Consider the following 17,336-nt stretch of genomic DNA (forward strand, 5'->3'; position numbering starts at 1 on the left):
CACAGTGCGCCCTGCGATGGTGATGAGTCTGATGAGACTCTCTGGCCCCGCCCTCTCCCGGACTATAACTATGTATAACAGGAAATAAAGCTGCCAGTCATGTTTAGGAGGTGGGGAAGGGCGGGGCCAGCGAGTCTCATCAGACTCATCTCCCTGAGAGGTTTGGCATGTCAGTACTATAAAAGTGCTGCCGCCGACATCAGAGGGTACTCAGTGAGGGCAGCATGGTACAAGTGACAGGTTCCCTTTAAAATCTTTGTTTCTTTGTAAAGAGAGGATGTGCTGCCAACAATCAGCAAAGTCAGTGGGGAACAAGTGATCACAATAGTTCGTCCTCCTTTCACTTTGCATGAAGTTATTTGAAAGGTCCTTTAAATGAGTGCCAGTCACCTTGTAGAATCTCGGTCAATGTTATTTTATTGCCTGGCATCGGCTTATGTAAGAAGACCCTAAGTGTGTATTTATATGAGTTTTACTACTTGGAGAGAGAGCCATTTCCTGTACAGGTTCCAGGCCAACTCATGACAACTGCTCCTTGGGACCTTGACATGCAGCCGTGAAGAAGGTGCAGGAAATATGAAGAGTCACAAGGATCTTTAGAGCAGCAAAGACTAGGGCCTTTACTTATCCAGAACATTGGTAGCTATGCCAGTCTTATTAGGGCCTGTGCTGCCGGAGGAGGCGTGTCATTTATGAGGTGCAGACCTTATCATCAATTAAATTCCTCCTCTGGCAGTCCTGCTTGTAGCTGGCGTAGATTTCAGGTATCATTTATTCAGTTTTTGGTTCAAATGATGAATGTGTTGGAACTGATGGCCCGACCCTCCCCCCGCTGTTGCTACTTTCCCTATTTTGGAAACCGAAGAGGGCGGCATAAATACACCAGTTGCAATTATAATTAGTTGTAATGGTGTTTAAAAGGGTCCCAAAACTGGGTTTTGCCACTTTTGTATTCCAAAAACATGCCATAGGGGAAAGATAAGTTTCCCCCCTAAGGTCCCCAAAAAGGTGATTCTTGCACATACAGCATGTAGGTCAGTGACTAGCTATAACATATATATGGATGTTTGGCACGTCAAGCCTATAGGAAAGGACAACAAAGACCAGCAGGGATCCCCAATACATTGGAGTTAGAGCAGTGGGGTATTTAAAGGGGTCGTCTGGTTTTCTCATATTTATTACCTATCCACGGGATAGGCCGTCAATATCAGATTGGCAGGGATCCAACTCTCGGGACCCCGCCGATCAGTTGTTTGAAGGGATTGCAGAGATCTTGTGATTGTGAGAGTTGCGTTCTTTTCACTTTTTACCTGCTCGCTATCAACATCGCAGTGGCAGGGCAGTCTAAGTACAGCTGCTCCATCCTACTGTAATTACACCGCTCCGTTGCTGCAATGTTGATGGAGAGTAGGTCAAAAGTGAAGAGAACCCAGCGCTTGCCTGAGGAAACTGGACAACCCTTTTAAAAAGGTGAGTAATGTCTGGTTTGTTATTTGATACCATTTCCTGCAGCACTTTCTTATCTCATGCTATCAGACAACCTGTTTAACTATACTTTTTACATGTCTATCATCACCCAACCTTTCTGTAGGGAGTGGAGGAAATCTCAGGGTATAAAGAGGACCATTACAATGATACTAGCCTCGCGTGTCATGTATTTCTGGGCAGTTACTTGATATGTGGTGTATAGTAGAATTATTATTCCGGATTTGTTGTTCAGGAAAGCTATAGTACAAACACTTGTCCTTGAAAAAACTGAGAGATGTATAAAAAAAGAACATTGCATCCTTGTGTGGCATAAATCATGCCCCATTCATGGATTTGATTGTGCTATTTTGTTTCCAAAACTGAACTAACAATTTGGGGGAAAAATGCAATGCAACATAGTGCCATGACTCAGTGGCGTACATAGAGAAGTCAGGGTCCCATAGCAAGGATCAAACCAGGCCCCCCACACAGCACAGAAGGGTTCCTGCCTAAACCCTTTTCAATGACCCTTGAGTCGTTTTTTCCACTGCTTCATTTGCTAAAAGTTGTTCCTTTAGAGGGTAGAGTCCTGACCAAGTTTTCACGGTCAGTAGAAGAGGAGATAATCCCAACTAAGACTGGGCCCCTGTGGCCCAGTCGCATGGTCTGCCGCTTCGGTAGTGACGCCCCTGCCATGACTAGAATGTACAGAGATTCAAAGCAAAGTCAGGACTAGACCCCCTATCTATAGTGATGCAAACTGATACTTTTACATAAAATTGGATAGTAGATAGGAGACAGACAGCACCCTGATCTTTTCTCCACAGAAAATGAACGTTTCTGCATGAGTGGTCTTCTCCAGCCTTGAACCCTGTAGCAACTGATCCAGCTTCTTAATTTCAGATCTGTTTCAACTGATATCTTATTTAGGCTATGGAAAGATCTCAGAAGGGAGGATGAATTATGCTCATTCAGGTATATTCCAACCAGGCTCGATGCTCATCATCAGCACCATGAGAACATTTCCTCCATGCTCCACTAGACGGATTACATGAGTCTTTAATCGGTCCCTCACATTTCCCAAAGGCTCTAAGGTTCTACCATACACTCACACCCGTCAAACTATAGCTAGGTGGGATGCTGCTCCATGTAACCACTTCAAGCCAATGGTAATTCTACCATTTCATGCCTACCTAACAAACACCTTGCTTTAAGACTTTTTTCAGATACTAAACCACCCCCACCCAATTATTGTGCTGTCGAACAGCTTCATGGGCATGCTTGTGTATAAAAATTCTGAACATGGATATTGTAAAAAACAAGCTATAACCTGGTACATGCCTTATGCCAATTACCCTAAATCTGGAAACGGCCATATCAGGGAATAGTCAAGATGTCTAGGATAGTAATCATGCCCATTGTGGCATAATTGACATGCCAAAGAGGTTCAGCAGAATATCTCCTGAAATCTTGCGCCTGCTTAATGTTTCCTGGACCTGCGCAGCTTCATCTGTGCACAACGCATGCGCCAAAACATAGAAGACAATAGCAATAGTACTGGCGCCAACTACTGGTAACAGTGCAGGGTAGTGGTTTAAAGGGGTGGTCTCACTTCAGTAAATGGCATTCATTATGTACAGAAAGTTAATACAAGGCACTTACTAATGTAGCGTGATTGGCCATATTGCTTCCTTTGCTGGCTCGATTCCTTTTTCCATCACATTATACACTGCTCATTTCTATGATTGGTTACGACCACCCTTCAATCCAGTAGCAGTGGCCGTGCATGTGCACTGTAGAAAAAAGCAGCGGCCTTCCTGGTTGCTGAGAGTGTGGGAGCGCACATAGGACGGCGCTTTTCCCTATAGTGTACAAGCACGACCACAGCTTCTGGCTTGCAGGGTGGTCGTAATCCCTGGAAATGAACAGTGTACTGTATAATGTGATGGAAAATGAATCCAACCAGCAAAGGAAGCAATAAGGCCAATCACAATACATTAGTAAGTGCCTTGTATTAACTTTCTCTACGTGATAAATGTAATTTACTGCAGTGAGACACCCCTTTAGTGTGTGACATCCTTGTGACAAACGAAATAATATTTTGACATTGGCCACTTTCATCCACTTCCTGAACATTGGGACATAACGTGAATGGTTTCATAGCCAGGACTTCTGTTGTTTACTCGCTTGCACAAGGTCTACACTTGTAAAAGGGTTCCCTTCCTGCAGTTAATTTGTACCAGGAACTCCGTTTTCACTTGCTTTCATAAATTATTAGGACATATCTACTGCTACTGTTGGTTGCTACAGAAGTCATTACAGAGGTGCAGAATACTTTTTCATGTAGAATGAGCTAAAAGAACATTCTAGTACAAAGTAGAACCTGGACATAAGCTCCCCTTCACACACTTAGCCTGTATCAGTGGAGCATTGGAGCATTTCTTACTCCGATGCTCCCCCTTGCCTTGTGCTGCATAGGGCCGGGCATGGGCTGTTTCTTTACTGCAGATGACGTGCCAGGCTTTTTTTTAGTATGCTAGGCAGAGGCTTCCGCCTACCAGTGATCCCGTTGACGTCCCCCGCACTAATGGGCAGTCTTTAGTACTGGCCCTAGCCTGTAAAACAGCCTAGGGCAGAGCTAAAGACTGCCCATTTGTGCCAGTGACATCACCAGGCTTACTGCTAGGCCAAAGCCTCCGCCTAGCATGCCCATGAGAAACCCGGTACGTTACCAGCAGTGAAGAAAAAACCCTTTGTCCTGCACGATGCATCGCAAGGCAAGGGGGAGCATCGGAGCAAGAAATGATCCAATGCCCCGCTGATACAGGCTAAGTGTGTAAAGGGGAGCTTATGCCCGGGTTCAGAGCTTAATAGGGGTCCTATCATCAGGGTTTATGCAGAGCTCTAACCTGTTACAGTTTTAAAAGTTAAAGAGGACCTTTCATCGGTCCAAACATTGTGAACTAAGTTTCATGACATATACAGCGGCGCCCAGGGATCTCAATGCACTTACTATTATCCCTGGGCGCCGCTCCGTTCTCCCGTTATGTCCTCCGGTATGTTCGGGGACTTGGTTATAGTAGGCGGAGTCTGCCCTTGTTCTGCTGGGCGTCTCCTTCTCCTAGGCTGCAGCGCTGGCCAATCGCAGCGCAGAGCTCACAGCCTGGGAGGTTTTTTTCTCCCAGGCTGTGAGCTCTGCGATGCGATTGGCCAGCGCTACAGCCTAGGAGAAGGAGACGCCCAGCAGAACAAGGGCAGACTCCGCCTACTATAACCAAGTCCCCGAACATACCGGAGGACATAACAGGAGAACGGAGGGATAATAGTAAGTGCAGTGAGATCCCTGGGCGCCGCTGTATATGTCATGATACTTAGTTCACAATGTTTGGACCGATGAAAGGTCCTCTTTAATTTCAGGGGCTGAAGGGTGTTTATTGACATGCAACATATTCACATTGATGGCCTCCAAGATAGGATCAGGAGCGTAACTACGATTCACAGGGCCCCATAGCAAAATTGCATAAGTAGCAATAATAAAGGCATGTATACTAGCACCATGTATCAGGAAACCCACATTATAGCAAAAAGCTGCCATATTGTTATTCCACACAAAAAAAAAAAGTACAATATTGTTACACCTGATAGGCCCCCTTCCCCCGCAATCTCTGGGCCACATTACAAGTGCTATGGCTATAGTTCTGCCCATAGATAAGATCTTGGGAAATGAGCGGCTAAAGTTTCTGGGACAAATTGTTACAGAGTACTAATTGGCATGTTCTCTGATGTTTGAGTTTTATTTATATGAAACCATTAAACCCTTTTAAATCCATAACCTAATACTCTAATTCTAGTAACATTACTCTGCGGAAAAACACAACCCTCACACAAAATGACATGTAGCCATTCCTTTGTCTAGGCTGCTAATGGACATCAATTCTAGCGGTACGTCAGTCCTTTCGAGAGTGCAGGTCACCCATCTTCAATACTGCGGCCAATGATGCATTTCGCAACGAGTACATTAGACTCGTTACGAAAAGCAAGTCCTTGTGTTTACATTGGCCAAATGAATTTTTCACTTCACATGGATACAATGTAAGCAGAAACGATTGACCTATATAAACAAGTCAGAACACAAAGCATACATAGCACTCTATGCAAGCGCAGGTATGCTGCAAAGTGTATGTTAGCAACTGGTCATGTGCCCTGCTACCAGCATGGCCCACTTGTGGGTCCATTCCTCATCTCACAGAAGGAATGTGTCTGCTGGAGATAAAAAAATAGAGGATTCATGAAGAACACCCAACTTTCCGCTTCAATGAGCCATTGGTTTTATCTTTTATTACCCGCTTTACCTTGTGAATGGGGTGAGAAGTAACGCGTAAAATGTAATACCCGTAGTGGACTGGTGAATGTTACAGAAGAACTGAGAAGCTCTGAAGATGTAAACACTTTCTCTGAACATTGCTAAGGGCTGGCACAGTTCTTGAAGAGGAGCCATATGAAAATATCAAGTCTTTTTTCCGTCTCAACGAAACGTCTGCGATCCATGAATCATCTTTCTATATCATGAAGGAACATTGTCACCAATTCTAATAGTCAAGATGATATTGCGGGCCACGTGAACTTACTCATATTATGAAATGTGTCTATTTTGGAAACAAAGCGCTTGAAAAAGAATCGCAATATCTGATACATTAGTGAATGATATCCTTCTATGTCTTGGAAGTTCATTAAAGTTTGGGGTCTGGACTATGGGGGGTCACTAAATCTATACCCGGGATAAGTAAAAAATAATTGACTTCTCGTGTTGATTGGTTAAGGGGTTGTCCCATCTCATCAGTTCAGGGTTGTCACTGGTCCAAAGCCGTAAACTTCCTGATTTTTTGAGGGGGGTTACTTCTGTCCTAATTGACAGCACAGGTAAGCGACTCTTTGATGATGCCATTGCGCCGCTTGCCTGTGCCTGGACGTTTCTGAAGCGTCGGCACTAGCTCAGTAGAAGAGCTCCAGGGCTATTGCGCATGCCCTGGATCAGTTCTACAGATACCACAGAGGTGGAGGTAAGGTGGCTGGCATGCATGTGTCCCTGTTTTCACTCCCGTGACCCTGGCCACCACAGATGCAGAAAGCATTCCCTGCACTGCGCACTAGGAACTAGGGCATCTGTCATCACACACTAGTAGGTAAAGTGGTGGGCCACTGTAGACCAAAGCAGAGTCTCATGATATCTGTGGCTTCTCCATATCTGCTAGCAATCTAGAGAAAAAAAAGATTTTTTGTGGTATGCAGATAGCCCCTAGGTGCAACCAGGCACCATTGCACCCAGGAGGTCATTTGCAAACCACAAAAAGTCTTTTTTTCTCCGGAATGCAGGCATACGAGATATTATGAGACTCTAGATTCAAGTTACAACATGAAGACCAGCTTCATTCCAACATGACTGCAATTTACCCTCACTTTCCCATGTCACATTCACAGGGCCAAAGGAGCTGAGATATCAAATTTGTTATGCCCTAGGATGAAACTTCTTGCAAGAGAGGGGTCCTCATACTGGAGAGCTGACGGCCTGCCACTGTGGAAGAAGTGAAGGATGAGGGTCCTGCTCATGATATGTCCCATTCCCAGACCCCCATGTACATGTATGTTCAGGTTCTGCATGGTTAGTTTTGAAAGATGAGATCCATGCCTGCAAACCACTGAGTTCTGCAGAAACTTATCAGGAGCACACCATGCTATTCTGTGGAGATTCACTTTCACTGGGATTGAAAGGGGGATTAACATCAAGTTAATCTGCACAATTTGTGTTGGTTCTGGGAAGCAATGGGGACATTTGAGAGGACAGGTCCTGGAGGTTGTGGGAAAGTGCAGCAATTAGAAGGATCACAGGAGATGTGTTGCTGGACTGGCTTGTGCCTACAAGTTCTAGGCAGCGCTGGAATGCGGTTTCCATCGCGGTATTTTCTCCAGGGTGAATGCAGACTGGCACGGGCAGCCAGAAAATGCTTTGACGTAGGCACACTTGCCTGTGGTACCATTCAGCCTGCGTATGTCAGCGCTGGCTCCAGGAGACGTGCCCGTGGTTGGAGCACAAAGGGCGGCGGGCAGATGCCCCCTCCAGCTGGCGCAGGCAGCCCACCATTCTGGCTGCGTTCACGCTGCAATGGATGAAGCACGTTTGGCTTTTGCAGAAAGAGGAGACTACAGTGTCTAACCCAAACCAAGAGGAGAAGAGGATCCCCGGCTTACCTCGTCCACTGTTAGTGGCATGCAGATCCGGTACTCTTTCACCAGCATCCTGGGCCCAGCGCTGGTTCTGTACTAGGGGAAAACTTTGCCAAGCTCTTCGGGTTGCCCCTCACCTTGCAGTATGTGCCTTCTCTCAGTAGGGCTTCAGGCACACCTATGCATGGAAGTGTGAAACTCCACCTCCCACCACACACACACAATGTTAACTCATTGCTGCCTGAGCGGCGGCTGCTAACCTCCCATCTGCAGCTCTGTCAGGGCTGCGCTCTTGTTGTTTCCTCCTCTCCTACTTTTCGCTCCCTCACACCCCCCCTCTCCCCTCTCCATTTCATCACAATGCCTTCTTTTCCCTTCCCTGATTGATTTGTGACTTCTGCTTTAAATGTTCACTTTCTCCTGCATTATTTACTAGTATACAGAAGGAGCAGGAGAGCAGCCCACCATGATAGAGCCCATTTAGACTAATGGCATTTCTGCTTCAGATGGGAATGTCACTGTGTTATTTCCTACACTTGTCAAGATTTAGGTTTTGATCATATGTAGTCATTTTTTCTCATTATTACTATACAGACAACATGTTCCACAGCACAGTATAGTACATGATTCATTCATTCACATGGCTCCCTGATCCCTTGTAATCTGGTGGCAATATTGGACACATTCATAGAAAGCTTACTTGACCTTTGAAAGTTTTAAAGAGGCTATCAGCATCAGACTGGCTCAGCAGAGTACCAGGGAATCATCTGGTGGGCCAAGGCTCTGACCCATAATGGGTCCAAAGACCCAGGAGAAAAATACTTTTGGAGATTCCTTTGGAGACATCTATTTTGACTTTATTGATGATATGGAGGTTGGGCCCATTAAGGAACCCCAGTCCAATCCTGGAGGTTATACCCATTAAGAGCCATTATTGGCAGGACAGTCATTCATATGAACAGTCATTCACAATCATTGTCCAGTGTAGACACCTAAAATGATCCAAGGCTAAGTGATAATTCACTTGTATGTCATCAGTCACATTTTTTACGCTGACCTAAAAATCATTGTTGGTCAGCAGTAAATACACACATGTTAAAAGGGTTATCCCATGACTAATGTAAAAAATGAAAATCAGACATCAAATACTACATGACAATCTCTTTCTAAAAACGAATCTAGAACCTTTTGCCTCACACGGATCCAGAGATCTCCCTGTTCATTGCTCTGCTAGATTTTTATCAAGCTGACAGCTCAAGGGGAGTTTCTTTTGTGCTGCAGCTAAGGGGGCGTGTCTCAGCTCTCCCTATCACTAGTGATGGACAGACATCGGCCGGGACGTTTCACGAACGCGCATTCGCGATCAAATGTTCGTGAACCATGCGTTTGCGGTGGGCCCCATTCACTTTAATGGCAGGCGAACCTGAAAAACCATCAGGTCATATTTGCAGCCATCAAATACTTACTAGAAGTGCACAAATCGTCCCACAACATGGACAGTGACATACCAGAGGGGGATCAATGGCAAAAATTCTCACAAAAAATATGTATTTTAATCAGGGGCCATTTGTATGCGTCTTAAAGGGAAACTCTCAAAAAGTACAGGCCCCAAAAAATAGGCATTCACCGGACAGAAAAGAACAAGTAATTATGTGGCTGGAGGTATATTAGACGGTCAGTGCATAACAATTTTACTTTAGGCCAGTACAGGCCCCAAAAATTAGGCATTCACCTGACAGAAAAGAACAAGTGATTATGTGGCTGGAGGTACATTAGGCGTTCACTGAATAACAATTTTACTGTAGGCCACTGTAGTAGAGGCCTCAAAAATTAGGCATTCATCTGACAGAAAAGGCCTTTTATGACGCTGTATATACATAAGACAAGGACCATTCTTTGTTCTGTGTGGTGGCGGATATGTGTGGGCTGGCATGAGGAAATTCAATTGCACATGGTCGTTACAGATGTTGAATTCCTCAGAGATCCATGCCTCATTCATTTTTAGAAATGTGAGATAGTCCATACTGTCGTGAGCTAGGCGAGTGCGCCTATCGGTCATGATCCCCCTTGCTTCGCTGAACGTCCTTCCGGACAGGACACTGGACGAGGGGCAAGTCGAGAGTTACATGGCAAATTGTGCCAGCTCTGGCCACAGGTGAAGCCTGCACACCCAGTAGTCCAGGGGTTCCTCGCTTCTCAAAGTGTCCACATCGGCCGTTAGCCCGATGTATTCGGACACCTGTCGGTTTAGGCGTTCCCTGAGGCTGGATCCGGAGGGCGGCTGTCGATGGGTTGGCTGCAAGAATGATCTCATATCCGAAGTGACCAACACATCTTCAAACTGCCCTCTTCTTGCAGGCGCGGTAGGATTGATACCTGCACCTGTTTTGCTGTGGGTGAAAATTCCTCTGCCAGCGCCCGCAACAGCAGAATGCAGCATCTCTCGCAGCAAGGCCTGGAAATGCTACATTCTGACAGCCCTCTGTGATACTGGTAACATGTCCGCCATTTTGTGTTTGTACCGAGGGTCTAAGTACATTGCCACCCAGTACTGGTCCTTGCCCTTTATGCTTTTTATATGGGGGTCCCTATTCAAACCCTGGAGCATGAAGGCCCCCATTTGCACTAAATTGGAAGCGGTGGAGCGCCCTTGCTCCTGCTCATCGCCCAGGATAATGTCGTCTTCGGTCTCCTCCCCCCAGCCACAGACAACACCAGGGATCCCCGAAAAGTTTAAAGTCCCCGTCAAAGCCTGCTCTTCTTGCTCCTTCTCCTCCCCTCAGCCACCATCCTCCTCTGACTCCTCTTCAGACTCCTGCTGACTTGTCACCCCCCCCCTGGAAATTCAGTCAGCATTGCGACTTCCTCATCTTCCGGCTACTGCTCCTTGACTGCTTGATCAATGACACGACGCAATGCACACTCCAGAAAGAAGGTGTAAGATATGAAGTCACTGATGGTTCCCTGGCTGCGACTGACCAGTTTGGTGATCTCATCAATTGGCCACAGAAGTCTGCATGCGTCGTGCATGAGCAGCCAATGGTGCAGTGAAAAGAAACCAAGCTCCCCAGAACCTGTCCTGCTGCACGTAGTCATTAACGGCATGTTGCTGCTGGAGCTCAGCAGATTGGCACCGTTGTCGCACACCACTTTACCAACTGACAAATTGAGCGGGGTTAGCCAGTGATCGGCCTGTGACCGCAGAGCTGAAAGCAGTGCAGGACCAGTGTGGCTCTTGGCTTCCAGGCACAACAGCTGCAGCACAGCATGGCAATGTCTCACCTGGCACGTCAAATAGGTTCTGGGGAGCTTGGGGGGTGCAGTGAAAGAGGCGGTAGCAGTGGAAAAGGAGGAGTCAGCCGAGGAGAAGGAGGATGAAGAAGGAGGAGGAGAAGAAGAGGCAGGCCTGCATGCAATCCATTACGGTAACACCAAATTCACACGAGTGCCACGGGTTACATGCTTGACAGCCGTCAGAAGGTCCACCCAGTGGGCAGTAAAAGTTATGTACCTTCCCTGCCCGTGTTTGCTAGACCACGTGTCTGTGGTCAGATGTATCTTGGCACCGACACTGTGTGCCAGAGATATATTCACTTACCATTGGGCAAGAGGGTTATCTGGCGTCATCAACTTTTTACGCTCAAACATTTAGGCCACGGAAGTCTGCCTTCTGCTAGATGAACACGACGATGGCATGGTGGAGGACAAATGGGAGGAGAAGGAGAAGAGGCAGGACGTGGAGCACTAGGAGTGTGGCTTTGTTGGTTCTGACGACGTTGCTCCCACTGGGCTCGGTGATGGGAGGCCAGGTGCCTTCTTAAGGCGGTCATCCCTAGGTGAGTGTTAGGCTTACCGCGATGACTGCACAGGCTGCAGATGGCAACACTATTGTCAACAGCGGGCACGTTAAAAAAAGCCCACACTGTGGAGCCATGTGCCGGCGTTCTGGGAGTGCAAGATGTGACCGTGCATGGTGGATGGCTCGCTCCAGATACATTTGCAGTCTGCTTTTTGCCTCCTGTGCACTGCGAGTTCTGCCTGCTTCTCCTCCATATCTGCTGCTCCTTCTGAACTCCTTTCCTCTTCCTCTCTTATGGGCACCCACGTGACGTCCATCGATGGTGTAAGAGCAACGTAAAAAACGCAGAGACTACAGCGCTCACTCCTCCAAACAGCTGATCAGAAAATGGAGCCCTTCCAATCTAATATTGATGGCCTATCCTAAGGAGAAATCATCAATTTTTAAAGGCCTAGATAACTTCTTTAAATTAGTTTTTTAATCAGAAGGATTTTCGGATTGGTTACCTATGATTATTTTTCTGCTGCTGGTCTTGTGAAATTGCATATTGGTCACTGAACTACTGAACGTTTGTATTATTGTATACTTAAAATGTTAGACTTTATTGGTATACCTTAAAATATAGAACGAGAGTGATGTCCTACAGCAGGCATGGCCAACCTGAGGCTCTCCAGCTGTTGTAAAACTACAATTCCCACCATGCCCTGCTGTGGGCTGATAGCTGTTGGCAGTCTGGGCATGCTGGGAGTTGTAGTTTTTCCAACATCTGGAGAGCCTCAGGTTGGCCATCCCTGTCCTACAGGGACTTGTGTTCACAATAGGGGTTATCCCTTGTATAGCAAAAAAAGCCTGAAAAGGCACTAGCTCCAGCCAGTCATATGTTACACCCCTTTCACTTGTATTGGGTATATGGGGTGAACATATTCGCCGGACAAAAGCTTACAAGGTGGATGAACCCCTATCAATTGTGGAGCAGTTCTGATGTGATACTACCACAAGTAAATCAACAGAAACCGAGCACTAAGAGAGGGGTGGGGGGAGGGGCATTGTAACCAGGAGAGACATGGGCCAGGGTGCTGTCTGCAGTAAACTTCAGAGCCTTATTGTATGCTCATCCTGCACAGCTACTCCAAGGTCCCCAGCTACTCCTAATTCAGCCCCAAATAATTCCACCCTTTCACGGATAATTCAGTGCCCGGGACGGCACATCGCCTTGAACCTAGCAGCTAGCGTTTGTGTATGTCTATAATATGCCCATTATTTGCTCGACGCGTTTCTTAGAACGTATATCATCAGGAGCCGGGGCTTAGACACACAACATATAGCAGACAAACACATAGAGCTGCCCCTCTCAGTTGTGGAGGCGGCAGCATCGGCGCTAGAGGTGAACGTAATCTAAACATATCTCAATCAGTGAATTGAAATTGCATATTGCATTGAAGTTTTGTGTTGAAAAGAAGTGGATAATCCGATGACACATTAACAGAATTTTCCTCTCCTAGTAGTACTGTTGTTGCTCTTATTATTTTATTATTACTAGAGATGAGCAAATTTTTCTAAAATTCGACATGGCTGTTTTTTTCTGAATTTTCTGAAAAAATTATGTTCGATCCGAATTTATTTGCCGCGAATCGCGTTCAAAAATGCTGCAGAGAGCCTTTATAGTGGTGTAGAACACTGTGCCTTGCAGTAACACGCATAGAGAGTCTGCTGTGGTAGTGAAATAATACTGTGAGTCAGTATGACATGCAGATGACAGGCGTCACTCTTAGAATCAGTGTACACTTCACAGGCGAAAACTGACCAAATAACTCAAGTATGAACTCAGCCTTACAGGTCGATGTTAGCATCAAGAAGAAGCGCACTCCTTTTACACCGTCAGCTGATTGCACATAAATGTCTACAGACCCTGTTCTATTAAAAGCTTATACAAGTAGAGCCCCCCGAGAGAGTGGAGAGGGTGTCAGCAGTAAGTTTGTGTTGACGGCACTGATCCATCAGAACAATAACCCACAAAAAAATGGATCCGGTCTGTGGAGCATCCGCCTTCACTCGGTCAGCATTTGGTCAGTAATCCATCAGTATTGCTAATGCGAAAAAAAAAAAAACAGGAGTGAATCTAAAACAGAGATGACACGTGAATGGAAAATTTGCATGTCTTCTGTGTTTTGTACCCACTCCTGCTTTTGGCAATCGAATCACAAGCCGATTCTGATGGGACCATACAGGCCTTACAGCTGCTACACAGAGAGGATCTGTTGTGCGTCTAATTTTTCCTTCCTTCTGACAAATCAGAAGAAGGGTCAAATAAAAGATGATTTCAGCCAGGCCTAAAGGCAAAATAGTGGTACAGTCATGAAGTGTGGAGGGTGGGAACAGCATAAGAAGTACACAGAGTGCCCCTATGACATAGTGGTGAGGTGGAAGCAGCATCAGGAGGCCACAAAGTGGCACAATGACAGAGTGTGAAGGTGGCGGCAGCATCAGAGGGCCACAAAGTGGCACAATGACAGAGTGTGGAGGTGGCAGCAGCATCAGGGGGCCACAGAGTGGCAAGGTGACATAGTCTGGAGGTGTCAGCAGCATCAGGAGGCCACAGAGGGGAAAGTTGACATAGTGTGGAGGTGGCAGCGGCATGAGGAGACCACAGAGTGGCAAGGTGACATAGTGTGGGGGTGGCAGCAGCATCAGGAGGCCACAGAGTGGCAAGGTGACATAGTGTTGAGGTGGCGGCAGCATCAGGAGGCCACAGAGTGGAAAGTTGACATAGTGTGGAGGTGGCAGCAGCATGAGGAGACCACAGAGTGGCAAGGTGACATAGTCTGGAGGTGGCAGCAGCATCAGGAGGCCACAGAGTGGAAAGTTGACATAGTGTGGAGGTGGCAGCAGCATGAGGAGACCACAGAGTTTCAAGGTGACATAGTGTGGGGGTGGCAGCAGCATCAGGAGGCCACAGAGTGGCAAGGTGACATAGTGTGGAGGTGGCGGCAGCATCAGGAGGCCACAGAGTGGAAAGTTTGACATAGTGTGGAGGTGGCAGCAGCATGAGGAGACCACAGAATGGCAAGGTGATATAGTGTGGGGGTGGCAGCAGCATCAGGAGGCCACAGAGTGGCAAGTTGACATAGTGTGAAGGTGGCAGCAGCATCAGGAGGCCACAGAGTGGCAAGGTGACATAGTGTGGAGGTGGCAGCAGCATGAGGAGACCACAGAGTGGTAAGGTGACATAGTGTGGAGGTGACAGCAGCATGAGGAGACCACAGAGTGGTAAGGTGATATAGTGTGGAGGTGACAGCAGCATGAGGAGACCTCAGAGTGACCCGGTGACAGAGTGGGGAGGTGGGTGGCAATAACAGTACTTGCTGACAATGGTGGGTGTAAGAAGGAGCACTTGGCATCAGATGTGTGGCATCAGGCGGGTGGCAGATCAGAATAGTAGCTGAGGCAGGTAGTGTCACGGAAGGTGTTGCAGAAAACTAGAAGTCACAAATAAAGATCCGACTGACTTGATCCCAAACTAAGGAACATATGGGTGAGCCCTATAAAAGCCCTAGAGCTCTCCCTGACTGCTCAGCCCATGCAAAGATCTTTATGATAGAAAACTGCATGCCCACGTACCTAGACTGAGTGACACCTGAAAACCCTATAATAGTGAGGGGACACGACCACTGGCTCCCTGCACTCAATACGGAGGGAGTCAGGGTCACCTAGAATCAAGCCAACAGGAAAACACAAATAAAGGAATAGATTTATCTGAGGGACCAGCAGTTGCAGCATCTAGCAGTGAGCACAATCCAGGAAGTAGTATAAACCGCAAAGTGAAGCAGCATGGGAGGGGATCTAAAGGGAGGCAATCACTGCTAATAGATGACAGCTGGGAGAGGGAGAAGAGATGACAAAACAAAACCAAAACAAAAGAACATCATGCAAGAGGTACTGAAGAACGTCGGTCAGAACTTCTCAGAGATCTGGCAGTGACAGGTAGCCAGAAGAAACCGGTCTCTTTTGTCAAAGTGTTAGTGTGGCACCATGGATGATCTAGTCTGATGCATCAGGCATTGGTGGGTGGAAATCCTGGCTGATCCACGCCTGATTCACCTTAGACAAAGGTTAGTCTCTCCATATTTTGGGTCGACAGGCAAGTTCTTCTTGGGGTAACTACGGCCCCCGCCGCGCTAAACACCCGCTCTGATGCCAAACTACTGGCCGAGCAGGACAGCTTTTACAGGGTACATTTGGCCAGTTGTGGCCACAAATTCAGTTTGGCTGCCCAGTAGTCCAGCCGATCTTCAATGATGGCTGGCAGGGTGCACTCCAAGTATGCAACCACTTGCTGGTTCAGGTCCTGCTCTATGTCAAGCTGCTGGTGAGTAGTTTCTTCACTAGGCGGTTGAAGAAAACTGCTCATCGGCGACTCTAGACTCAGGCTGATGCTGATGTACTGCTCCTGCCACCCCAACCCTCCCCAGCAGCCATGGCAGTGGAACATGAGCACAGAGGGCCCCCCTGTAAAACCTGCAAGAGGATGGATGATGGCGCAGATAGGCAGCAGCCAACTGACTACATAGGATGTCTCTATAGTAGTTCAGTTTGTCCTCCCTCTCAGTGGGTGTAAAAAGGCCCCCATTTTGCACCCGTAGCGAGGGTCCAACAAGGTGGAGAGACAGAAGTTATCCCTCTGCTGAATGGTGACAATTCGGCTGTCACTACGCAAGCAAGTGAGTATGCATCGGGCCATTTGTGCAAGTCATTCAGAGGGACTCCCTGCCTCCATCTCCACTGCATACTGCCACAGTGTGTCTGGGTCTTCTGCCTCTTCTTCCTCATCGAACAGTCTCCCGCAAAATTGCGGGATTTATGTGGATCGCATATTGGGGCCGTTTGTGCAGTCCCTTCCTTCGTATGTGAGGGATACAGGTGACCTACTCTCGAAACTTGAGCACCTCAACCTCAAACCTAGCTGGTTTTTGGCCTCCATCGACGTTGAGGCCCTGTATTCCTCCATCCCCCACGACAAGGGTCTTACAGCCACTGCACACTATCTGAGGGCTAGAGGATTACAGTTTGCTGCGCACAATGAGCTGATTCTCCATCTCCTGAGCTTTGTGCTTACGAGCAACTGTTTCCTTTTTGACGGACGCATCTACCACCAGCTCAGGGGCACTGCGATGGGAAGTTCCTGCGCACCATCGTATGCTAACCTGCTCCTGGGCTGGTGGGAGGAGACCACTGTCTTTGGTGATGTGCCTGGGTGGTACACGGAGTTCATCGTCCTCTGGGCTCACTACATAGATGACATTTTCATCTTGTGGAGCGGCTCAGAGGACGATTTCGGTAGGTTGGTGGAGGAGTTAAATCATAACACCATTAATCTCAGATTTACTTCATCCATTGTACGGAATAATCTCCCCTTTCTTTACTTATGTATATCTAGAGATACTAAAGGGGACCTACAGACCACCATATACCGCAAAGAGAGCTCCACCAATTCTCTGCTTCGCTGGGACAGCTGCCATCCTGTCCCACTGAAGCGGGGGATTCCTGTGGGCCAATACCTACGGCTCAAACGCAACTGTTCTGACCAGCAGGAATTCACACGGCAGGCGGGTGAACTAAGAGAACGCTTCCTAGCACGGGGATACCCAGACAATACCCTTAGACAGGCCTACCAGCGAGCACAACAGACGACACGCACTAGACTGTTACATCCGACCGGGGACCAGAAAGCTGAGCGTCCAAATGTACTAAGGGTCATAAGCACATTTGACACAGCTGCCGCAAAAATTAAAGAAATTCTCGGACGGAACTGGGGTACCCTCTTGATGGACCCAGATCTGGCCGACGCGGT

At 47.4% G+C, this 17,336-nt stretch overlaps 1 protein-coding gene across 3 annotated transcripts in view; it reads right to left on the reverse strand.

Annotated features, from left to right (window-relative positions):
- The window catches only part of LOC121003066 (cytoplasmic phosphatidylinositol transfer protein 1-like), a 154,347-nt gene extending 146,390 nt beyond the window's left edge, over window positions 1-7,957 (reverse strand). For all 3 annotated transcript variants that reach the window (XM_040434626.1, XM_040434643.1, XM_040434636.1), the window contains exon 1: window positions 7,714-7,957. In XM_040434626.1, coding sequence (XP_040290560.1) covers window positions 7,714-7,761 — 48 coding nt within the window. In that variant the 5' untranslated portion in view covers window positions 7,762-7,957. The remainder of the gene's footprint in view (window positions 1-7,713) is intronic.
- Between the last annotated feature and the right edge of the window lie 9,379 nt (window positions 7,958-17,336).

Source organism: Bufo bufo, chromosome 1, assembly GCF_905171765.1.
Source record: "Bufo bufo chromosome 1, aBufBuf1.1, whole genome shotgun sequence".
NCBI classification, from domain to species: Eukaryota; Metazoa; Chordata; class Amphibia; order Anura; family Bufonidae; genus Bufo; species Bufo bufo.